At 35.5% G+C, this 27,159-nt stretch overlaps 1 protein-coding gene across 1 annotated transcript in view; it reads right to left on the bottom strand.

Moving 5' to 3' along the window:
* The window catches only part of CWC27 (CWC27 spliceosome associated cyclophilin), a 196,709-nt gene that overhangs the window by 7,742 nt on the left and 161,808 nt on the right, over positions 1-27,159 (bottom strand). Inside the window, exons 12-13 of the mRNA XM_059417954.1 lie at positions 25,519-25,628; positions 20,916-21,019 (exon numbers count right to left, since the gene is read on the bottom strand). Coding sequence (XP_059273937.1) covers positions 20,916-21,019; positions 25,519-25,628 — 214 coding nt within the window. The remainder of the gene's footprint in view (positions 1-20,915; positions 21,020-25,518; positions 25,629-27,159) is intronic.

Below are 27,159 nucleotides of genomic sequence, written 5' to 3'. Positions count from 1 at the left end.
GGTGTCATCCCTTGTGGGAACCAGTCCCTGATTCCTCTCCTGGCCTGTCCTCTTTTTCTAGTGGGGTTAGGCCCTCTTCTGTACATTTCTCTAGTTTAGGCTCCCGCAACTGGAGTTGCCTCAGTTTTACTTGCCTTTGCACCAGCACCAGTCACCAATGCTTGGCAAGAAGAACACTCTCAATAAATTTCTGATGAATTAATAACTGTTTCTGGGTAACCAGTCACTTCTGGTTACTTCTAAAACCTTCGGCTAGAATTTTGAATTTTTTTTTTACCATTCTCCTTAATAATATTAATATATATAATTCTGAATTATTTAGCTATTACGTTTATAAACCCTTGCATTTTCTAGGTCAGTAACTTTCAAACTCCACAACACCAGAGAAAAGGTTAATATTTCAAAAAGCTAAAACAAAGTATTCCCACCACTACTAATTTTATGTTACGAAAATCCAATACTTATCTTCCTCAAATGGCCACTTAAATTGCCTATGAATTGACATTTGTCTTTTGTACTCTTTGTCTTTGAGATCTGAGGTAGGGGCAAAACACATATATTGTCCTCAGACAGCCTCCCTTGAGTTGGGTTGAAAGGCCCTGCCATTCTTTGTGAAACTGTCATCCTCATAATTTGTCTTTAGTATACTGTGTTGACAGCTTCTCATTTCTCTATTAGATTAGAATTCCTAAGAAACCCAACTAAATAACTCCTAGTTATTAAAGTTTATTATTCTACAGGACTACAGATGAGAAACTTAAATGATCTGGTTGAAGGTTTCTTTTGAGGGAAAGGAGATTTGCATTTGAAAGCAAAAATAGCCCTTTTTGTTTTTAAAGAAAAATTTCAGCAAGACAAAACATTTTTCAAGTTTTGCCCACATTTGATTCTTTGAAAGGACCACACCCAGCTCTGTATCATAGATGGCCTGCAGCATACTCTTTCCACGTCACTTCTCTGGAATGTCCTACCACCCCCTTCCCACTGGTCTGTGTCCCCTATCCTTTCAAAGCCCAAGTGTAATTCCCATCCCTTATAAAAATCTTCTGACTGACCTGGCTTTCAGTATCCTTACTTTTGAGTTCTCTGACACTTTCTATGGAAACTTTTGTGCACTGCAGTTGGAAGACCTGAGTTATAGTTCAGTCACTAAATGCTACTGTAGGAAAGTCACATTGCTTTTCAGGCCTGTTTCTTTATCTGTGAAGAGGAGATTGTGATATGCGCCCTAATTATGTCACATAATTAGAATGAGATTCAAACATCATGCCTCCACCAAGTCCAACACTTATTATTTCACTTTATTTTGTATTTTGTATATATGTGCTACACATAAACTGTGCTTGTATAAAGTTATATTTCATAATATTTTATTATACTGCATAGACTTTTTCAGATGTTTTTGTGTACACCGTCATACACACATAACTTATTTGATCTTACTTACTTTGGAGGCTTGTATGTATATTTTAAAATATATCCAGTCTTGGGTGCCTCCGTGGCTCAGTTGGTTAAGCAACTGCCTTCAGCTCAGGTCATGATCCCAGGGTCCTGGGACTGAGCCCCGCATCAGGCTCCCTGATTAGTGGGAGGCCTGCTTCTCCCTCTCCCACTAAATAAATAAAATCTTAAAAAAAAAAATCATCTGTAATTCCATAGCTCATCAATAATTATTATAAACTTATACAGGTACATCACTTCCTGTACTTTTCCTGTGCATCTCTCTGAATATGAATATATGAATATATATATAAATACATATGCATGTATAATACATATATGGATATTTGTGTGTGTGTGAATAAAGGGATCATAATGCATATATTTTATACATTTTATAATTTGCATTGTTTTAAAGATTTTATTTATTTATTTGACAGACAGAGATCACAGTAGGCAGAGAGAGAGAGGAGGAAGCAGGCTCCCCGCTGAGCAGAGAGCCTGATGTGGGGCTCGATCCCAGGACCCTGAGATCATGACCTGAGCTGAAGGCAGAGGCCTTAACCCACTGAGCCACCCAGGTGTCGTATAATTTGCATTTCATACCCAACTATACCACGATCATCTTTACATGGATAACTCTACTTTTTAACTTTTTTTAAAGATTTTATTTATTTGAGAGAGAGAGAGAGTGCGTGTGTGTGTGTGTGCATGAGTGGTGGGGAGGGGTAGAGAGAGCAGACTCCCTGCTGAAGAAGGAGCCAGACATGGGGCTCAATCGTCTGACTCTGGGATCATGACACAAGCCAAAGGCAGACACTTAACCTACTGAGCCACCCAGGGACCCCGGATAACTATACTTCTGTATCATTTAATTAGCTTTCCAGTATTTGGGGGTTCTTGAGTGGCTCAAATGGTTAATTGGTCTGCCTTCAGCCCAAGCCATAATCTCAGGGTCCTGGGATCTAGCCCTAGGTTGGGCTCCCTGCTCAGTACAGAGTATGCTTCTCCCTCTCCCTCTGCTCCTCCTCACTGCTCATACTTTCTCTCAAATAAATAAATAAAATCTAAAAAAAAAATTGTCTAAGAGTTTATCCTATAGATAATTTACAATCAACCTCATGTTGTAGGATTCTTAGGCTTGTTCAGATTTTCACCTTGATAAACAAAATGTTGCTAATAGTATCTATGTGATTAAGAGAATTTTGGATTTTCTTATTTGTAGAAATTTTGTGGAAGAAAGGCTGGTACAGTATTCTTTCTTTTGGTAGCATAATTCTTTTTCTTTCAGAAATGACCCTCTCCACTCTCAGTCCAGGTTGTTGGAGTAGAATGACATCTGCTGTCCTTGTCCCAGTATGGGGACTCATGTAATAGGCTTGCCCAGAATAACCAGTGATTACATCAGGGCATGGGCATTTGAATTTGAAAAGGCCAAACGGAATTGGTTCCAGAACTTTTCCTGGAACCATTAAGGTTGGTCATAATATAATCCTAGAGCTTCTGACGGCCATCTTTGGCACCCCCCTAGGGGAAGCCTGGCCTACGGATGAGGCCAACTGAGAGGAAAATGGAGCCAGGAGACAGAAAAAAGAGAATACTGGTTGAATTCTCTGGTCTACTCATGCCCTAGCTTTACTTCTTAAGATTCCCTTGCTGATAGAGTCCCCATTTTTGTTTAAGATATTTCTATCATTTGTAATAGAGAATCTTTACTAACGTTTAGGATATATTCCCAGAAGTAGAATTCTTAGGACAACGATTTGTACATTTTTAAGGTATTTCATATGAATGGTCCAACTTCACTCCGGAGAGGATTTATCAATTTACACCCTCATTGGCAAAGTGCCTTATTTTCCTTAATAGCTTTTGTTTTCCCTTTTCTCCCATGTTTTTGGCTATCTGTCTTTCTTCTTTTGTGATATGTGTGTCTATCCTTGGCCCACAAATCCATTTGGATTTGTGAGAAATTTTACTATATTAAGAATATAAATCTATATTCATCACATATATTCAAAATGGCTTTTCTAGCTTATCATTTGTCCTTTGATTTTATTTTTTTCTGTTGAGTTTTACTTACTATTTCCTGTCTTCCTCCCTCCACCCTTCTTTCCTTCTTTCCACCCTCTGATATAGAACTTTACAGTTTTATATAGTCATTGTGAGCAGCCTCTTCCTTTGTGGCCTGTCCTTAAAGTCATACTTAAGTCTTTCTTCACATTAATACCATGTAAATTATCCACCTAAATTTTCAACACCACTTTTACAGTTCTCTTTTCATAATTTTGGCATCTGACTGGGAAAGATCATTACTTTCTTACTCTTAAACAACATTTCTCAAAATTTGTTTATATTTTAAAATAGATTCTGTTTTTTTAAGAGGTTTAGATTTATAGAAAAATTGAGCAGTTAGTATGGAGAGTTCCCTTATACCTGCAAACCAATTTTCTCTATTATTACCATCTCATGTCAGTATGGTACATTTGTTACACTTAATGAACCAATATTGATACCTTGTTATTAAATCCATAGATTATTTATATTTCCTTAGTCTTATGGACTAAACTGTGTTCCCCCCAGATTCGTAAGTTGAAGACCTAACTCCCAATATGACTGTCTTTGGAGATATGGCCTTTATAGAGGTAATTAAGATAAAATGTCATTCTGCAATACGAATGTTGAATAATTATGTCACACATCTGAAACCAATGTTATATGCTAATTATACCTCAATTAAAAAACGATTACATGAGGTCATAAAAGTGTGCCTTAATCCAAAGAGAACTAATGTTCCTAAAAGAAGAGGAAGAACCACAAAGAGCATATGCACACAGAGAAAAGGCCATGTGATAACAGAACAAGAAGGCGGCTATCTGCAAGCCAAGGAAAGAGGTCTCATTAGAAATCAACCCTGCTGGGGCGCCTGGGTGGCTCAGTGGGTTAAGGCCTCTGCCTTCGACTTAGGTCATGATCCCAGGGTCCTGGGATGGAGCACCACATTGGGCTCTCTGCTTGGCAGGGAGCCTGCTTCACTTCCTCTCTCTCTCTGCCTCCCTCTCTGCCTACTTGTGATCTCTGTCAAATAAATAAAATCTTTAAAAAAAAATAAAAAATAAAAAAAAGAACTCAACCCTGCTGACATTTTCATCTTAGACTTCTAGCCTCCAAAACTGTGAGAAAATAAATTTCTATTGTTTAAGCCACCTCGTCTGTGGACTTTTGTTATGGTAGCCCTAGGAGATTAATACACTTAGCTTTTACCTAATGTCCCTTTTTCTTTTTCATTTTTTTTTTAAAGATTTTATTTATTTATTTGACAGAGAGAGATCACAGTAGGAGAGAGGAAGGGAAGAGATCACAGAGAGAGGAAGGGAAGCAGGCCCCCTGCTGAGCAGAGAGACCGATGTGAGACTCGATCCCAGGACCCCGAGATCACGACCCGAGCCGAAGGCAGCGGCTTAACCAACTGAGCCACCCAGGCGCCCCTAATGTCCCTTTTTCTATTCCAGTATCCCAATAAGGATATCACATTCGTTGTCATGTCTCCTTAGGCTATTCTTGGCTATGGTGATTTCTCAGAATTTCCTTGTTTTGATCCCTTTGACAGCTTACAGGAGTACTTGTTGGGTATTTTGTGGGATGCCGACACTGATGGAAATTATCTGGATGTTTTTCTCATGATCACAGTGGGCTTATGGGCTACTGGGAGGAAGACCACAATGTAAAGTGCAATTTTCATTACATTATATCAAAAGCAAATACTACCAACATGATTTATGATACTGATGTTGACCTTGATCACCTCACTGAGCGCTTGTCAGTTTTCTCACTCTAAAGTTACTCTCTGTCCTCCCCACCCCCAGCCCCAGCTTTCCATCTTGTACTCTTTGGAGGGAACTTATTATGTGTAGCCCATACCTAAGGAGGGAGAAGTTATGCTTTCCTACTCTTTCTTAAAAATTTTCTTGGCTATTTTTGCTTATATATTTTTCTCCATCCTTCAACTGGTATTTTTATTTGGATTATATTAGGTTTATGAAATAATTTTCAGACAACTTGTTTTTTGTTAAAAATTAAGCATTTTAGAAACATAGTATACCTATCTATTTAGCCATAAAACAGGTTGCGTTTTCTTAATTAAAAAAAAAATTTTTTTTTCTGGGCTCCTGGGTGGCTTAGTTGGTTTAGTGTTTTCCTTTGGCTCAGGTCATGATCTCAGGGTCCTGGGATCCAGCCCCATATTGGGCTCCCTGTTCAGTGGTGAGTCTGCTTCTCTCTTTCCCTCTGCCCCTATTTGTGCTTTCTTTCTCAAATAATAAAATCTTTATAAAAATGTTTTCTAAGTGATTATTTTAGAGCACTAATTAATTGATTAACTGATACTGATCTGTGTGTATTAATTGTGTATCTGGCCACAATAATGAAGTCTTAGAACTTCTGGTAGATAACTTTGGATTTTCTAGATCTGCAGATAACTTGGTTTCTTTCCTTCCATTTTTACATATAAGTAACTAAAGAGAAGATACTGAATTTACTTATCAAACTGGAACCTGCTTCCCAGTTCACAGTCTAGAAACTTTGGAAGTCTAAAGATGACAGATACTGTTACAGGTACTTTTGCTGCTAATGAAAAATAAAGATCAAAAAATTTCTGCAGAATCTGCGTAACTAAGTTAAACATTTGGTACTTATTATAATTTTAAGAAAGTATATCTAATAATAAGCTTTTAGTTTTCCTTCAAATGAATTAATTAAAACTCATCATATAGAGAATAATGACATTATCAACCCCAAATATTACAACTCTTTTTTTTCTGTGATTCTGTGTTCACTTTTGAACTACGGCTTAAAATGTAAATGGCAATATTGTTTAAACTTTTGACATTTTCATATGATTTCTAGAATATATTTTAAAATATCAATTGGATGATTCTTACATTTTGATAGTATCTTAACTATCAAAATGTAATATTTAGTTGAAAACAATATAAATTTTTAATTTTAGAACTTTTCTCCATCACTGATTATAAGTAACTTAGGGTTATCTTTTCACAAATGTTAAAGCTTCTTTAGGAATTAAGAAGTTAAAGGGTTAAAGTATCACTCCATATAAAAGTACTGTGAGTCTTTTTCAACATGAATTAGATAGTAGAAATCACAGTAATTCATATGAAGAGACAGAAAAAACATGAGTGAGGCCAGAGATCAAAATGTGTTAAAAAACAAACAAACATCCAGGAAAGTGAAGTCACTGGGATTCTTCATGTCCAGCAGAGTAGGGTAACACAGGACAGAGGTGACTGAGAAGCAGAAGAGGCTAAATAGGAGAAGAAAATCAAGGAGGAAAAGGATGAAAGAACACTCAAAATAGGAGACAAACTTAAAGGAAGCAGAGAAAAATGCAGACAGAAGTGGCCAAAACTTAGAAGAGTGATTTAAAAATTGACAGTGGGAGGACAGCAGTAACAAAAATTAAAAAAAAAAATGTTTTTAAATATTTGAAATACAAATGAAGATAAGTATAGGAAAATAGAGCATTAGGTAAACCAAGAAAGATGCTGGCCTATGGAAAAAGAAAACAAAGATAAACACTAGTGGAATTTTTTTTACTCTTCACCATTAACGTGGGAAAACTTCCTTTCTTCTGAATTTTGAATGAATGTTAATAGTATTTCTTCCTTGGTTTGGGGTTTTGAAAAGCCAACTCTTAAAAAAACCTTTTGTTTCCATCATTTAAAAAGAAAAAAAATAATCCTCATAGAGTGTCTTTAATAAATATTGAGTATTTTTGGAGCAAAAGTGAAAGATGTAATTTTTAAAATAGTTTCATCAGCATGGGAATAACTTCTCAGCTTTCCTGCTTATCTAACATGCTTCACACTCAGTAGGATACAGGTGGAAAGGTTTAAGAAGCTTTCCAGAATAAATCTGAAATACACATTCTAACACCTGCCCTGGGGTTTAACCAACTGGTCAGCCAATAACATTTAATCTATGGCTAGTGAACTAACAAAACAACTTGGGAAGATGGAGTTCTCAGTCAAAAAGTCCTGGTAAGCAGCTGGGGTACATGGCTATCTGCCCATCTCTCTCAGAACAAATCCATGAACAAAGCAAACTTACCTAATGTGATAGAAATTTATTTCAGTTCAAACTATAAAAGCAGAGTCAATACAGAAGAGTTTTCTTTAGACAGAAAAAAAAGGCAGAAAAAGGTGACTTTGGGGACTTGTCAGAGGGCTTAGAAATAAAATAACCACCTTTCCCACGGTCAGCGACCCTGACAAGTTCCTATTTATGAAGAATCTCATTTGGTCTTCTGCAGCATTATTTACTGCAGCATTATTTACCTTAATAAAATGAACACTAATTAGGGAACAAGGTTTATAATCCTATTCCTTGTTTCATTTTATCACTACTTTAGAACTTGGCTAAGAGGAAGAGAAGAAAAACATTTACATTATACTGAGCTCGTAATTCTCTGCTCTCTAAAGTGATGATGTTCTTTAGCATTATATTTAAATTTTATTTTCAACTGATATCCCCATCCACCCCTCCCTTTTCTCAGTACCAGCTCAAGGAGAAAAAACAATATTTCATTAATGAGGCATTACTGTTTACCATAAAATTATCAAATCTCAAGTTTATTTTTTCTCAAAAAGAATTATGATAAAAACTAAAGTTATCTACTGCAACTTATTATGGGTTAATTAAGAAAAGGTCATAAAATTTGTCAAACATTATAGTAATGGTATAAATTCCAATAATTATTTTGATAGATCTACTAACAAATACAGAGGAATTACTTTCCAAAAATAACAATGACAATATAAAAAATGAGAATAACAAAACATTTATTGAGCACTGACACCCTGCTAAATCCTCTAAAAAAAGTATTTCATTTAATCCACAAACTAACCTATCAGAATTACAGTTTAACCTATCCTATTACGGTGTAAGGAACAGGATTAGAAAGATTATACAATTTGCCTAAAATCACATAGCTAGTAAATTTCCAAGTGGGGATTCAAAGCAGGTTTGACTCCAAATCCCATACTCATAACCAATCTATTCTTTATATTCCCATGGAAAATTATGACTAAATGTGGGTAAATGAGGCACTTCTTTTTAAGTTAAACTTTTAAATAACTTTCTGAATTTTAATTCTTCAGATAATACAGGGTTTATAATATTAGGAACATGGACTTAATATCTACCATGATTTTAAGGGAGATAGACAATTTTTGACCAAAAATTTATAATAAAGTCCTGAAGTCACTTGTTTGGCCTTGTTACCACAGTTTACAAAAAAAAAACAAAACAAAACAAAAAAAAACAACACTGCTTTAACAAGCAAATGTGAAAAATATGTAGGTTAGATAAATTGTTACAATATAAAACATACACACACACTTGAACTAAGCATGATTAGCTGTTTTTGAGATCTACTACTTACTAGCTATGAGATCTTCACTAAAATTACTTAACCTTTCTGTGCTTCAGATTCTTCCCACATAATCTGGGCATAAGAATAAGATCTAGCTTATAGGTTTAAACAAGATTGATGCTTTGTACATGTTCAGGAAAAGTTAGCTCCTTCTTAAAACTTTTATTTCTACTTAAAAACAGGCCAAGCCCAACATTTTAAATATTATGGCCAACTGAATTAGCTGCACACAAGGAACAGAAAGAACATTATTATTAAATTTAACTTGGTTATCTTCAATAATACCAGAGAGGATAAGGGGTGTTAATAATTCAAAATGGTAGGTAGTAGGAAGAATATTAATGAATGTCTTTGGAAGATGACTTTGTGGCTTACATATATATATGGCCACCCTAGATGTCCTGGGGATTGACATCATGTATAACAAAAATGAGATGTTATCCACTATATGACTTTGTTAATCCTTTGTGCTTTTTTGTTCAGTACCAGGGAGATGGAAAAAATTCTGTTGAAACTTCTCATAAAACATTTATAAACTTATACTACAAAATGGCAATCAAATATCCTAGATTTTGTTCTTTTTTTATTCTTCATGCTACTTATTTTCCACATGCAATCTTTTCCATTACTTTGAAGGTAGGGAGTTTGTCTAAAGACTGATTATTTCCTTTTTGGCACTGGGGCTGCAATTCAGGTAGTGGCCACCTGTTAAATAATGGGACCTTTTATTGATTCCATGGTCAATTGTCTAAGATTTTTCCAGGTGTGGTTACCTCAGAGAAAATATGAATGGAGCAACATTATCCAGATGCTTAAGCTTTTAAAGTAAAAATATGTGTTGAACAATAAAGGTCCAACTTGCTTACCAGATATTAAATAGTATTATATGGCTACAATAATTTAGTAGTGAAGTACTGACACAGGAGTAGACAGAAAAATCAATGTAAAATACTGAAACTGACCCCAAAATATTCCCAAGTCCTTACTCTATGTAAAGGATGTGTTTAATAGCGGGGGGGGGGGGGAGAACACAGGACTATTCAATTGTGGAAGTTAGCAATATAGAAAAAAGTGCTGCAAGAGTAATTTAACATAATCACGAAATAATCAATTCCAGGTAAAGATGTCAGTTAAAAATAAAAATAAAATTATAAAACACTAGAGAAAGATACAAGTAGGTATTTATATAATCCTGGCATTATGAAAACTTAAAGAGTGACATTGGGCCACAAACATGAAGAAAAAATTGGCAGATTTAGCAATGCATATTTAAAACTCCACGTTAAAAGCAAAACAAAACAACAATCATAATGGCAAACTAGTAACAATATTTAAAACCAAAAATATCTTTCATATGTAAAAAATTTGGTAAATCAGAAAGAAATATATAATCATACAATAAACAGCCACCACCACAAGGTGATGAAATATAAATGGACAGTTAACATCTTTAAAAAGTTCAACTTCTTTTTTTTTTTTAAAGATTTTATTGGGGCGCCTGGGTGGCTCAGTGGGTTAAAGCCTCTGCCTTCAGCTCTGGTCATGATCCCAGGGTCCTGGGATCGAGCCCCATATCAGGCTCTCTGCTCAGCAGGGAGCCTGCTTCCTCCTCTCTCTCTGCCTGCCTCTCTGCCTACTTGTGGTCTCTGTCTAATAAATAAATAAAATCTTAAAAAAAAAAGATTTTGTTTACTTACTTGAGAGGGAGAGAGAGAAAAGGAGAACACAAGCAGGGGGAGTGGCAGGAAGAGGGAGCGGGAAGCCAGCTCCCTACTGAGCAAGGAGCTCAATGTGGAGCTCAGCCCCAGGACCCTGGGATCATGATCTGAGCGGAAGGCAGATGTTTAACCGACTGAGCCTTTTGACTGAGCCATTGACTGAGCCACCCAGATGTCCCTAAGAAGTTCAACTTCACCAGTAAACAACGAAATACAAAATAATACAAAGTAGAAACTGGCAAAGATTAATGTATCTTTATCTGTTATCTGTGATATATTACAACATACACATAACATAATACTTTGGAGAAATCAGCAACTTCATACATTGCTGGTACAGGTATAAATGATTTAACTTTCTGGAATGCAATCTAGCAAAGATGTTATCAAGGCACACCTGAGCTGACAAAAATCAGAATGATTTGGGGCAAAGAACTGGCTGAAAGGGGCATGAGGGAACTTTCAGGGGTGATGTATATGTTCTAGCACTTGTGTTTAAATGGGTGTAGGCAATTTTTAAAATTGAACAAATTATTTTGAGCATAAGAGGAGCAATTTCTTATATGTAAATTATTCCTTGTTAAAGTGAAAAAAAAAACATATTTAACTCAGCAATTTCACTTCCTTTAACCTAAGGAAATGACATTGAACATACAAAATATGTTAACTTGGATTATTCACTCATGAAAAACCATGAAAAATTGGATAAATTTTGTATAATAATTTCCATTCAATTCAAATTCTCCATTCTAAAAGTGTACATATATATATTGATAGAAAGAAGCATTAATGATCACTCTCTGGGGTATGAAATTACTATTGATTTTTTCTTTCCTGTTCTTTTTCAGTATTTCTTATATTGACTATTATAAACACAAATTAGGTTAATTTGGAGACTCGATATGACAATTTGTATAAATTTTATCTAAAAATTCTATGAAAGAAGATGGTACAATTAAAACTCGTTTTACAGAAATACAAACAAGTATATACAAATTCTGCATCTTCACTAAATTTCACCTGACATCTTACTATTGGGTTTTTCTGTCCCACTTTAAGCATCATTTTACTTTCAAATATGGTTAAAGTAATGGAACTTTTGTTCATATTTTCTTGATTGCCCGTGCACAATGGGAACTTTCATTTTGTACTGGCTTGGTTGCTATCTGTAACTCCCATTGTGAAATAAATTTTTACTGCTTTGTGCTTAATCCCAAGGACCTTGGCTCCTTAAACTTTCTTTCCAATAAAAATGAACTACTTATGCCTACAGGGCCTTTCTCTGTTTCAAAAAAAAAAAAAAAAAAAAAGATTGTAGAGAGAGTCCAAGTCCATAATCTATGATTGTGTCTTCCCAGGATAGAAAAGGTAGTCTTGTCCACCCCACCCTCCTTTTCTTTCTCTGAATGCTAAATTTACCTCAGCTATACTCTGGAAGATTTAGGATTTTATAATCTTGATTCAGCTAAAGAAATTGCTTTATAATACTTCCTTTTCTCAAGACATTTTAAAATAGAGCCATCAAGCACAACTAGTATATTTACTGAATTTACATTCCTTTTTGGTCACAGACAACATAACTGAGGTAAAATAACATTTGCCTTTTCTTTATATCTTATTTTTCTTTGATAATATTACATGAAGACAACTATGTAACAATTTGTCAGTTTAATTAAGAATGTTTACTTTGTGCTGCTTTAGTAATTTGTCAGGCTTTACCAATATTACCTCAGTATTATACATGCCCCCTCCCTCTCTCACCCCTAATGTTCCCTGAGTATTTCCTTAGCATCGAGCACTTTATAACTTTATAACTGCTTTACATGAATTATCTCACTTAATTCTAATAATAATCATGAGGTAGATATTGTTATCTCCACTTTACAGGTGAAGAAACTGAGGCTTGCAATAGAGGTTGCTTGCTCAGGCAGTTTGATTTAACAGCTTGCAATATAATTAAAGGGTAATTCAACATGTAGGATTACAGAGACTCTCCATGGTGGTGCATTGTTTTTCTGTTCTTCTTCTTCTTTTTAAAGATTTATTTATTTGCAAGAGAGAGAGCACAAGCGGGGTGAAGGGCAGAGGAAGAAGCAGATTCCCCTGATCAGGGGAGCTGATCAGGGAGCCTGATGCAGGACTCAAATTCAATCCTGGAATTCCAGGATCATGATCCAAGCTGAAGGCAGATTCTTAACTGACTAAGCCACCCAGGTGCCCATGGTGGTGTATATCTTTAAAAGAATGTAGAAAGTATTCTGAACATGAGGATAGATGATATATGCTGTAACCACCTCTAGAAGACAGATATTATGATTTAGAATCAAAGGTCTATGAAAGTCAAGTTGATTCCCCCCGCTTCACTCTATTAATTATTACTTCATGCTGAAATCACTGTTCTGGAAGCAGCATAGGGTCTTACGTGTGACCAAGAGCCTCACCATTTATGACTGTGTGATCTTGGGCAAATAACCTACTTTTCTAGGCCAACGCTGCCTCATTTATAGAATGGGACTAACCCTAATTATCTGATGGAGTTGTAAGAAACAAATCCACCATAGCTGGTCTCTAACCTATGAGCCCTCTGAGGGTTAAATGAGGGAAGATAGCATTAAGGTCCTAGCAGGATACCTGAAATATAGCACATGCAAATATCTGCTTCAAGAATGAATTGGTAGGATTAAGAGCCGCCTTTAACTCCTACTACCAGTAGAAGAATAGGATTGAAAAGCATAAAAAGTATGTATATTTAAAGTCAAGTATACGTGACTTCTACTCCATCAATTATTTTGTATTAATCTGAATAATTGATAATTGGGTAAAAATATACTTAACAGGCTATTGTTAAAAGAAAATGATGAGACTGCACATTAAAGTAACTCTGCAGACTTTCTAAAACCAAAAAGTCTGCGATATAAACATAAACACTCCATAAGCAAAAAAAAAAAAAAAAAAAAAAAAAAAAAATCTAGGCACTGACCTTACAGACTTGACAAAAAAATTATTCAAAATGGATTATAGGGGTGCCTGGGTGGCTCAGTGGGTTAAAGCTTTCGGCTTAGGTCATGATCCCAGGGTCCTGGGATTGAGCCCCACATCGGGCTCTCTGCTCGGTGGGGAGCCTGCTTCCTCCTCTCTCTCTGCCTGCCTCTCTGCCTACTTGTGATCTCTGTCTGTCAAATAAATAAATAAATAAATAAAACCTAAAAAAAAAAAAAAAAAAAAGAAGAAGAAGATTGTAGACCAAAGTAAATAAGTCATAGATGTGAAAAGCATGGCATAGGGAATATAGTCAATAATACTGTAAATAACATTTTATGGTGGCAGAAGGTGATGACACTTATTGTGGTTGAGGAATGTAGAGAACTGTTGAATCAATGTCATATACCTGAAACTAATATAACACTGTATGTTAATTATACTTCAATTAAAAAATGGATCAAAGACTTAAATGCAACATGTAAATGTGTAAAACTCCTGGAAGATAACATAGGAGAAAATCTAGATGACTTTGGCTATTAGATGTAACACCAAAGGCATGATCCATGAAACAAGCAGTGGAGAAGACACACTTCACTGAAATTAAAAACTTTTGCTCTGTGAAAAACAATGTCCAGAGAATGAGAAGACAAGCCGCAGACTGGGAGAACATATTTACAAAAGACACATCTGAATATGCAAAGAACTTCTAAAACTCAATAATAAGAAAGTGAAAACCTGATTAAAAAGCAAGCAAAAAACCTTAGCAGGCACCTCACCAAAGTAGATATAAAGATGGCAAACAGCATGTAAAAGGATGATCAACATCATAGGTCACCGAGGAATTGAAAATTAAAATAACAGTGAAATACCACTCCACACCTATCAGAATGGTCAAATCCAAAACACTGAGAACACCAAATGCCAGTAAGGAAGTCAAGAAACAGGAACTCTCATTCATTGCAGCAGGAATGCAAAATGGTCAAGCCACTTTGGATGAGTTGTAAGTTAAACATGCTCTTACCATATGCTATAGAAGCCATGCTCCTTGGTATTTACCCCAAAACTTATGTCCACAGAAAAACTTACACATGGATATTTACAGCAGCTTTATACATAATTGCCAAAACTTGGAAGCAAGTGATTTTCCCTTTAGTAGGGATGTAAACTATACTACATAGTAGTATAGCAAAGTATACTACATACAGACAATGCACTATTATTCAGCACATAAAAAAAAGAGCTAGGAAGCCATGAAAGGATGTGGAGGAATTTTAAATGCATATTACTAAGTGAAAGTAGCCAACCTGAAAAAACTACATACTCTGTGAATCTGGAAAAGGCAAAACTATGCATACAGTAAAATAATGTCTGGTTGTCAGCATTATCTGGAAAGTGAGAGATGAAGAAGCAGAACATAGAGAATTTTTAGGGCAGTGCAACTACTCCACATGGTATTATAATGGTGGATACATGCCGTTATACATTTGTCCAAACCTATAGAAAATATATCACCGAGAGTGAGCCCTAATGTAAACTGTGGCCTTTGAGAGATAATGATATGTGAATGTAGGTTCATCATATTTAACAAATGTACCTCTTTGGTGTGAGATATTGATCGCTGAGATGATTGTGTTAGGGGAAAGGAGAGGCAGGGGAATATGGGAACTCTACACTTTCTGCTTATTTTTGCTGTGAATCTAAAACTGGTCTAAAAAAATAAAGTCTATTACAAAACACTTCTGAAAAAGAAGAAAAAAAACAGTTAAGTATCAGTTTGGAATTGTTATGGGCATTGTTAGGTTGGAAGCAGGTCTAGACCAATAGGTTGGGCACATTTAATTCAGAAAGCATTACTTTGGTACTGCGTGAAAACAAGGATCACAAACTGGGAAGTTGAATAAAGGTTCCCAGGACCTATAGATTGGGTTTTATATCTAACAAAGAATCATCATGAAGCAATGACACAATGACTAAAGATGCTTTAGTCCACCAGTTCTCAAAGTGTGACTTGGGGCTCTTTATGTCTCCAAAGTCAGTTATTTTAGTATGAATACTAAAACATTATTTGCCTTTTTTATTCTTATCTTATGAATGTACAGTGGAATTCTTCAGCAAATACCTGATGTGTAATATCAAAACGGAGTGCAGAAGCAGATGTAAGAATCCAGCTGATCTGTTATGTCAGATAGTAGAGATGTGTAAAAAAGGTAAATCAATGCCACTCTTCTTACTAGACTTTCTCCTATGAAAATACAATGGTTCTTTGTAAAAAATTTATTTATGTTAACATGAAATGATTTTAGTGATTTTCTTTTAGTTTTAATTTTTAGAAGGTAAATATCAATAGATATATTTCATACAAATAAAAGCTCTTTGGAGTCCTCACTAATTTTTAAGAGTATAAAGGGGTCCAGAGATAAAATTTTTGAGATCTGCTCTCCTACCTAATGCTAAGGGGTAAAGAAGATCTCTCACTTGGCTAAGGTGGGCTTTCACTGTTCTCACAGTGTTTGTCCTCATACCTATATCTGGGCTTGTCTACATTTACTTACTACCCATGCCTGGTAATGTCCTGACTCCACTGAAGTAGAGACTAAAATTAAAATATTCATCTGTAGTTATTGCATCCTTTACTCAATACATGACTAAGCCATATACAAATTACAGTATGTATTATACACAAAAGGTGTTTACAGCTTTGCCAGTGAGATGAAGCAATGTCCTTCAATGGTACCTTATAAGGAGCTCTGAATGGGCCTATCAATAATTACTTTTATGTCTGCATTATTAAATTTTCACAATTTTGGATACTCAGACAACCAGTCCTTGTTATTTCTATGCTATGCTAACTCCAGAGGAACGCTTGAAAACTACTTCATGCTAATCTTGAACTCCAATCTCTAGCACAAACAAACTGTGACTGATGGACAAACTGATTTTTAATGCAAGTCAAGGTGCAATAATAAAACTGAAAAACAGAAACAAATAAAAGAAGAATCTAGATTCAAAAGTTCTAACTTATAAGATTATCTTGGAAGGAGAATTTTTCAGAACCAAGAACAAAACCACTTAGACCTGAGGATGCTGAGGAATCATGATGAAATCTGTACCAGTTTTATTAAAAACAGAAGCAAACCAGACTGTGTGTTTTTTAAAACTTTAAAAGGGCAAAGCATTTTTTGTAAAATGTTATTCTCTTTCACTAAGTACAGCAGAGTACCTTAATTAATTCTTGAGATTGTCACAGCCCTAAAAGCAAGTCATAAAAATGGTATTTACATGGGTGTATAAACTGGAATGACGTTTTGGGAGGGCCACTTGAAAATATTTAGCAGAAACCCAATATGCATACCCACTGAGTAAGAAATTCCAGTTTTGCAATTAATCCAGAGAAAACTGGCAATGATGAAGACACATGGATGTTCACTACAGTGTTGTATATAATGATAAAAACTGGAAAGAGCCTAAATATCCAGCAACATAGGGCTGATCAAGTAAACTATGGTTTACCATATAATGGCATACTATGTGGCCATGATACAAAAATGTAAAAATTAATTATAAAATTATATATGGCAAGGAAAAGTACTTAATCAATATATATACTTAATCAGTATACTTACTATATATTGCTGAGGGGAAAAAAGCAAGTTATAAGATTACAGCATTACATAGTTTCATTTCTGCAAAAAAGATATATATATGTACATAAAAATATCAGGAAGGGTATAAATTAATAGTATTTACTGCTGAGTTTTGGATTACAGGTGATTTTTATTTATTTTCTTTGAGGGTCTGAATTCTGATTTGCTATAGTGAATATCTTTTCTTTATATAATAAAAACAATTATTAAAATACTTGAGGCAACCATTGCAATTGTTAGTATTTCTCTAATTCTTATGATAATGAATACTGTCTTATGGAAAGTGGTAGAGGAGAGTGAGGCGAGAAGACAAGGAGGGAGCAAAGCAGACAGATTTTATACTGTTTATTATTTTATCATGAATATTTGTGATAAAGTATTAGGTTAATCTTGGATTTAGCAATCTGGAAAAAAATTCAAAGGAACTTAGTAGCAAATAGTTAAATGTTCACAAAATCACACTTTAATCTCATAGATTTAATTTTTCTCCTCTCCTTGGAATGCTGGTTTTGTTCCTTAGGAGCAGGTGGCTTTCTTTTTTATGTCTCTCTATTATCCTGTCAGACACCGCTCTCTCAAAACTTTTCTGGGAACTAACCAAGCTTTATCTAACCAAACCCAAAATGGCATGTGGATTTCATCCACATGGTCATATGAATCTGTTGGCTGATGACTCCTGCCATATATCTAATCGGTTTTATAAAATCCATGCTTGAAGAAGGATTCTATAGCTATAAGAGTGTGATGCTGTGGGATGAAGAAATGTAGTGGGAAGGAGGCTACTTTAGCTGCTACATGGGAATCTGGGAGCCATCACTGCCACCAAATATTGGCAGCACATATCCCAACAAAGGAAGAATCCTAATAATTTTGAGTGAAAAATTTCTATCATGCATTTCAGCTTAGATCCACTAATAACACTTCTTTAAATGCTTTGTTAGTGAAATCTGGGAATAATTATCAAACACCATATACAGTGTTTACAATAGAATCATATTTCTTTTCTTTCTCTCCCCCTCCCACTTTTTTTTTTGCATAAAAAGTAGAATGCTGCTGAATGGTACCCAAATGTCTGTTGTATACCATGCCAATACAGCAGCTCAGCCAAAAATGCGAATAGAAGAGTTTGCCAAGTAAAAAAAAAACATAACAAATTGGTAATGGTTTCTATCTTGACAGAAAATGAAAATGATCCCTCAATGTGTGGTCACTCATGTGGACACATAAAAATGTCTGAGAAGCAATCATTTTACCTCAGATAACAGACCCTGACAGTGTAGTACAGCACTGGCTGACTTTCACTTCTTAGAAAAGCAGTAACCGTGACCTACAAAATAGTCTGGTAACCATGTAATTTATGCATAACACACATGCACATGCCATGCACTCATAATATTTGCCATAAATCATTCTGAATATAAGACTTCTTTTCTGAGTGGAATATACTTTATGAGAGATGATCTAAATCACTAGAGACCTGATAAAGTGGAACGGGTGTATTTAGGAACAGAAAGGATGTTGTTGCTTACCGGGTTACAAAATTTCAATTGTCTATAGTGCAATAAAAAGGGTCCCATGTATTCTGTATGATTCTCTTTAGTACCCTGAACACAAAAGGTATTTTACTAGATGTTAAATAAAACAAATACGAAAAATGTGTACGTACAGAGTTTACAGTTCTGACTTTCTGTTAAGGAGACTGCAACTGAAGGTAGAAATGAACCCCCTGAAGACCATGTCTTTAACTTACTTACCTTTCCTTGACCACTTATTTTTGTTCCCCAGATGGAGAAGTGGTCAACATCATTGACCAGTGATTTTACCATCTGGTAAAGTTTTTCCATTTGTTTACTTTCTAATGAAGATGTTAGGACATAGATTGTACTGTGAAATCACCACAAAAGCAAGAATGACAATTTTAAAAACACTAATGATATCTGAAGCTAATGAGGAATTCACAATGAGAAAATACTGAACCAAGTGTCTAGGAAGAACCCTGGGAAGTTAAATGGTCTTGCCAAGTTAAAAGTAAATTTGAATCCTGCGGGTTATGAGTTTCAAATGAAACTTCTGGGTTTAAATTTGTTGGTGACTTTCCTGTTCAATAAAAAAGGACTTAAATGGCTTATAAAAAGGTTAAAAAAACTTATTGGGCATCAAACTGCTCTTACAAAACACCATCTTGATGAGTTAAGTGTAAATGAATCAGAAACACATGGATCATGTTTCCTTAAAAAATGCATATGGATTCAAAAATAAGGGGAAGAGGACTTGGCAAAACATTTTTTTATGTGGTGGCTGAACCCAAAACATTTGAAAGATATTTTGAGACATTCAAGGAATCCAAAATAAAACTAAACCTGTCCAGTCATATAAAAAACAGAAAGTTCTTCTTTGTAATGTGCATTTACCTCGATGGGTCAATCAACTGTCACTGAGCCTTCCCCTTTGGCACAGGACAGTGGGAGAAGCCAGCTTCTGCCTTTAAACAACTTTGAATTTAAGTGTAAACAAATACACATAAGTAATAGAAACCCATTAAAAAAGTCTCAGGGTTAAAAAAAAAATAACCTAGTCATACAGAAACTATATCTTGAGAAATACATAGGTACTTAAGGGTCCTAGGGGAGGTAGGATTCAGTCCATTCAAAAAATCATCCCCTCAGCCCTTTTGATTAAAGTTATATATAGTCATAGAATCTTGCTTAAATGTTTTCTTAATAAGTGTTTTTATGTCTTTTTTAATGTGTGTCCCAGCCCTCTTTCCTCCACCCTCTAGATTTGTGAGTACTCAACAAATCTTGCTGACTGGTTTCCTGGGAGGATGGGAGTGTTGAGCAGTTTTGAAATAGGAGAGAGATGCTGTCTGGCAGAGAGGAGTGAGGCTATGATTCTGGGTTGGGGTAATGGCACATGTGACAGTTCAGAGGTTCCAGAGGGTGAGTCATATGTGGGGGGTGACCCACTGGCTTGCTTGCAGCAATGTGCTGGAGCCAGGGTGAGTGGGAGGTGAGGGCAGTTAGGTGTGGGGAGTCCTAATATACTACATGTGAAGTCAACTGGAGGACAGAGGAGTGTGATAAGGGAAAGCGCAATTCTTATTCCCTTTTTTCCCCCCTTTTTTGCCATTATAGGATAAAGTGCTAAGGATAGGACATATACGAGTCATTAATTCCTTTATTTCTTATCAGTGTCTTAAAAAGCTGAAAAATAGCCAAAGAAAAAAATAAGTTGACTGCGTATGAATTGCTAGGATCTTGTAGGTCATAAATTTTAAGAGGAACTTAGTAGGATTATGAAATGTATTACTGAGTCCTAAAATGTTTGTGGGACAGTGTAAAAAATTAATGATTTAGAATCTTTTGAGGCTGCTTTCTAGCTGTTTAATGTGAATCTTATCTTTTCCACAATATTAGAAAGTTATTTAGGACAGGGAGAAAGTCACATATTTCTTGTATATTTTCCGCTGGCTAGCATAATACTGGGAACACAGCGAGCACTCAATAAATGCTTACTCAAGTGAAATGAAGTCAAAGGTGCTGAGGCCCTATATAATGACAAGGGGATGATGAAAGGTGAAGTCTGAAAGAGAAAAAAAAAGGGCGATATAGTGGGAATGTCCCAATAGCGTCTCTGCCCTGAGCCTTTTGTTCAGGGTTGATACCGAGGAATCAAAGCCCTTACCATCCTTCATCATCTTCTACTTCTGCTTCGGGAACGTCATTCTTGGGAGTCTCAGCAATTGCTTGAGTGAGTTTAGATTTAAACTGGTTCAGCAGCGCCAGGGTCTGAAATAACAATTACACTGCTAAGTTCTCTGATAAGGATAAATATAATTTTATAAAACTGCAACAAACCTTGAAATTGCTTTGTTTGCATCTGCACTGACATTTTCCCTCAGACACAGGTGACTGCTTTCTGACTTAGGGAACATAAATTTGCTTATATAAAAGATTCCTAAACAAAAAAATGTATGTTTGTTAATGGCTAACTGTTAATGTCCATAGAAAATGATGTACTTTACTAAAATATGCAAAATTAAAACTAAAATACCAAAAATAAATACTATTTGTCACTGAATAAATTTCCATGAACTTAAAAAGTTCATTGTTAAGGAAGGTAAAATGAACACATTAACTGTTAGAAGATGAGTAAATGGGAGTGACATTTTTAGAAAGCAATTTAAATTTATCAGAAGCCTTAAGATGATCATTCCTTTTGATTCGATCACTTTTTTTTAAAAGATTTTTATTTATTTATTTATTTATTTATTTATTTATTTATTTATTTAAGTAGGCAGAGAGGCAGGCAGAGAGAGGGGGGCGGGAAGCAGGCTCCCCGCTGAGCAAAGAGCCCGATGCGGGACTCGATCCCAGGACTCTGGGATCATGACCTGAGCCAAAGGTAGAGGCTTTAAGCCACTGAGCCACCCACGCGCCCCTCCAGGAATCCATGAAGAGAAATTGTGTGAAACATGGAAAATGGCTTATGCAAAAAGTGTACACTGCAGCAGTACTCATACAAGTTCTCATGGAAACATGTTAAAATGTCTGTCAATAAGGAACTAGATAAATTTCCTAAAAAACAGTGACTATGCATGCCATTACACTATTATAAAAATTATATTCATGAAATATTACATTCTATTGTTAAGTAAAAGAAGTAGGGCATAATTACCATGATTCAGTAGGTTTTTTAAAAAGAGACCATGTCTCTAATTTTTGTTTTTCTCCTGTGTCCTTTGTGGGTAACAAACAATCACATTGTCCCCTGGCTATAACTTAACAGTTGACTCCAGATTTTGAGCAGAGAACAAAAGTTGGAAAAAAATTTTTTTCCCTACAATTTAAAAAACTACATAATTGTGAAATGGGGTGAAGTACTACCTGTCTAAAAAATCAAATGTCTAATTAAGATACTGTCATATTGAATTCAGTACTAAAACATTCATATTTCATAAGAAAAAAGATTTATAATAATTCAGTATGTGAGTAACAAGTACAATAAGGAGTCACAATAAATTGCTAGGCTCCGTAATTTATCTAGGAAATACCATTAAGACCATGGTTCATGAAAAATGAACTTAAGCTCAGTAAAGACAGGTGGTGCAAGAATCAAAGACAGTTATTGCTAAAAATGATAATGAAAGTGTCTTATATACTTTATAAGGTCTGTAAAATTTAATGCCCACATGAACAACAGGTGAAAATATACACATTGCCATGGCTATTGAATGAGATGAGTTTTGGGGAAACACTATAAATTCCTACAGAATATCCTCATAGGCATTCTAAGGGCTGCCTAGTGCATTAGGGTTTAGATATTTTATTCTGTTTCAGGAGTAATTAAAAGACTAAGCTCTTCAAGCAGTGTTAACAGATAAAGAAGATATCCCTTGTTTTTAAACCTCACTCATTAAAAGAAAATTTTGCTTACAAACTTCTGTATTTGTTTTATAAGAAAAAGTTTAATTTAGAGATACTAGAAAACAGGAGAAGCAAAACAAAAATATCTATTATCCCACAACTAGGAATAACAATTGTCGACATTTTGGCAAATATCCTTAAAGACTTTTTAGGTGTTTTTGTGTATATGTGTATGAGCTTATATATCTATTATATATATTATACAAAATATATCTGTATATGCATATTTCTATATCTATAAAGTAAACACTGATTTTTTTAAAGATTTTATTTATTTATTTGAGAGAGGGAGAGAGAGTGAGCTTGTGCAAGAGCCTGAGCAGGGAGGGGTAGGGGAAGAGGAAGAAGCGGACTTCCTGCTGAACAGGAAGCCTGACGCAGGGCTCTATCCCAGGACCCTAGGATCATGACCTGAGCCAAAGGCAGATGCCTAACAGACTGAGCCACCCAGATGCCCCAAGCCCATCAATTTTTAATGGTGGATATTTGTACACTTGGAAATGTCTTTTCTAAAGGCATAAAGAAAAATGAAAACAAAGGAGACTTCTTAGTGGAATCAAATTTAAAAGCCTCCTGGAAAATTATGCTAGACCTGGATCTTTTTCCTTGAGTTGAAAGTGGCAAGGCTGTCTATTTTTAGAGCCAATTAGCCTGCTCCGGGCCTTTGCTCAGAGGAGGGGGACTGCAGCAAGTAGAAAACATCATCTTGGCCTTTTTTGGCTTCTCCTGTATTCAGGATTAGACTTTTCTCTAGCTGCATTCTAAAGGCAAGGGAAGACACAAGGCAGAACAATAAACATCACAAAAATAATGGGGCACAACACAGACTAAAAATAGGATTTGGGCCACCTGGGTAGCTCAGTCAGTTAAGCGCCTTCAGTTCAGTTCATGATCCCAGGTTCCTGGGATAGAACCCCACGTCAGGCTCCCTGCTTAGCAGGGAGTCTGCTTCTCCCTCTCCCTCTGCCCTTACCCCCTGCTCATGCTCTCTCTCTCTCTTTCTCTCTGACTTGTTCTCTCTCTCTCTCAAGTAAATAAATAAAATTAAAAAAAAAAAAAGAAGATAGGATTTACATAGGGACATTTCTGTTTGGCATCTATTAAGGGAGTTAGTCTTCTGGTTTTTGCTGAAGGAATGAATGGCAACTACTTATAGCATGGCTCTTCAGCATAGTGAGAATTATCCTAGCAGGAGGAAACTGTTTTGAAGAGGCCCTGCCTTCGCAGACTTTGTTGCATGTGTATCTACACGTAAGAGTCTCCTCAGTGGGCCTCTGCACCTCTAGTCCTGTCCTGGTTCAGTATACTCTCTCTACTGCAGCCAGGTTGGAGGGATCTTCCTAAGCTGCAAATGAGATCATGTCACTTCCTTCTTTCAATGGCTCCCCACTGCCCTTAGGATAAATTTAAATTTTTTAATATGACTCAAAAATGCCTCACATGAGTTGGCTTCTGCTTACCTCTCTAGCATCATCTTTCTCTTAGTTTATGTTACAGTCATACTTAACATATAGTTCTTTGTAAAGAGATCAGCTACTCTTCCTTTTGTCTGGCTACCTATCTATTCAACCATCACAGTTCAACTGCTGAATCATTTTCTCAGTGAGGCCTTCCCAGATTCTCAGACCATCTATTAGGTCCTATTAGATGTTTCCATAGTTCCCTGTACTTAACCTGTCACAATGCTCACCTTTTTTTAATGGTATTACTTAACTGGCTCTTTTCCCTAATAGCTCAGGACATATGTGTGTCTACCTTGCTTACCACCAAATATCCTGATTAGTACATGGTTCTTAATAATTATTTGCTAGGAAGCAAAAAAGAGGAGTCCATGAATAAGAGTGAACCTTGGGTATCTTTGGTAGTATTATTGACTGCAGTTGCTATTCACTGTGACTCCATGAAAACAAGTTAATAATGTACTTTTTCTTAATTTCATTTGATATGCCATTTCTTTTGAAAATTGCTCAAATTCATCCTCTATAATTACAAATTCCTGTATCTGACTTCTTGTAGAACTTTCCTTATGATTATTTTCATGCTAAGTACTGATGCATGATTCTGCTTTACCAGGAATTGGGTGTCATTTATAATGTAGTCCCTGATTATATTAATTTATCCAAATAGACTTAGGCTTTTTAATTTACTTTTATTTTGCCTATTTTATCCATATACCTAAAATGGCATTTTCTCAAATAGATATACATGGCAGCATCACAAATAAATGATTTTGGTCTTCCCCCTAGCTTTTCAACATGAATGACTGCTGGAGATATTTATTTTATTAAATGCCAAGTGTTGCATGGTATATAAAATTGACTTCAGATTGTGGAGCTTTTTTATTCTTATTTCTAACAGTCATCTTTTATGAGTTCTTAAAAATTCATAAATTATTTGAAACAAGAAGAGTCCTGTGATATTATTTACAATAGAAATCAACTAGTGGACTGAATGCCTTATTTACAGGCAGTTTACAATTTTGAGCAGAACTGGCTAGTCAGTATGTGAGATGCTGTGCTAGAAGAAATCTCTTCACCATTTATAATCGCCACCACTCCATTTTATATTTACTTAGACAAAGGTTCTACCTGGCTACTGAGAATATGTGACTTTATATGGTTCCTATGCTTGATATGGGAGTACAAGGTTGAAACCTGGAAGTTTTAGGCTTTTTGCCTACAATATCTGGAAAGAACATGAGTGTCCAAGATTCCTGTCACCCCACACTCTACGGATATATCTTTTTTCATTTTTAAGAGGTAGTGTTTTTCTGATGTGTAATCAAATCAGGTTTCATTAGCGACACCTCAAGACCATTAAAAGGCAATGCGTTACATATAGATTTAGGCTTATGAAGTTACCTGGTCTTCCCGGGAAGTCCCCTTCTTTGCCTGTTGCTTTCTCAGAGCTTCATACTTTTGCTTTTCTCTTCTGTATTCTGCAACAGCATCATCAGGAGCAGTTTCATCCTCTGAAGAATAATACAATATTCTTAGGATAAATAATAAAAAGGCTATGTGGTTTCATATTAACATCTATGCTTATTACAGAAGAGGAGGTCAGAACCTGGGATTGGTTTTCACCCATGTGAAAATCAAACCAGGGACATGTGGGTGGCTCAGTCATTAAGCATCTGCCTTTGGCTCAAGTCATGATCCCAGGACCCTGGGACTGAGCCCCATATTGTGCTCCCCGCTCAGCGGGAAGCCTGCTTCTCCTACTCCCTCTGCTCCTCCACCTGCTCCTGTTCCCTCTCTTGCTGTCTCTGTCAAATATATAAATAAAATATTTAAAAAATTTTAAATAAAAACAAAACCAATAACTATTTCCTGTGCTAGACAATGATCAATGTTGACTTATCAACCAATTTTATAAACATCTTTATTATATAATGTATTATTGTAGTTCTCACTTGTTTGAATATAAAATCACCTATCTCGCTTTTAAAATAATTAAGAGGGGCGCCTGGGTGGCTCAGTGGGTTAAAGCCTCTGCTTTCAGCTCAGGTCATGATCCCAGGGTCCTGGGATCGAGCCCTGCATCGGGCTCTCTGCCTAGTGGGGAGCCTGCTTCCTCCCCTCTCTCTCTCTCTGCCTGCTTCTCTGCCTATTTGTGATCTCTGTCTGTCAAATAAATAAATAAATAAATAAATAAATAAATAATATTTAAGGTTCTCCTAAAATTCAGCCCTGCTGTTTTACATTCTTCTCCTGTTTATAAGATACAATTGTTTGATATTGGTTGATTTTCCAGCAACCTGCCACTTCTGTTGCTCACTCAGTTAAAGCAACAACAGCAACAACTAATAAACAAGTTCAATTTGATGTTATCGTAAAAAACAAGTATATCCAACGAATAAGTCGGGACAGCTATCAGAAGCAGATCAAAGTAATTTTTACTAAGTTAGAAATTAGAAAACCGATTTATAGATTTGATCCTGCAATACTTCCCTGTGAAGATCAGTTAACATCTGGGTTTATGGAGCACAGTTTTGTCTCAAGAAGAGTACTAACATTTTGTATTAACTTACATGCATTCGTATTAGTGAAAATTTATGATTGAAAAATAAAAAAACCAAAACCAACAACCTATCTCTTATCTTTGGCTGGCAAATGAAGATGAGCCAGATGTAATCAAGAATGCCAGTAATCTTTCTATTCAAGCCTTGGTTTGTTGCTTACATCTTTGTTACATGGTTTGAAGAATGTTATTAATGTGCAGTGTATTAAAAATCAGCCATTTTGTTTGAGATTTTCTAATGCTGTGACATTTGCTGCATAAACCCAACTGTGTGAAAAATCTGGTCAACTATTCTATTTCATAAATGAGTATATCACATTAGTATAAGTACTTCCCTTTACAATATGATCAACTATGAGTAATTATAGCATGTTAATTTTTTATTTTTATTTCTCAGAAGTATATTCTGAATAATTTCCTTCATTTTATAATTCAGTTTATTAATCCTTTGTTTAGTTATAATTACTCAGTTTTTTTTTTTT

This window comes from Mustela nigripes, chromosome 12, assembly GCF_022355385.1.
Source record: "Mustela nigripes isolate SB6536 chromosome 12, MUSNIG.SB6536, whole genome shotgun sequence".
Lineage (NCBI taxonomy): Eukaryota > Metazoa > Chordata > Mammalia > Carnivora > Mustelidae > Mustela > Mustela nigripes.
The sequence above is the reverse complement of the archived record's forward strand: the minus strand, read 5'-3'. Positions and strand labels throughout refer to the sequence as shown.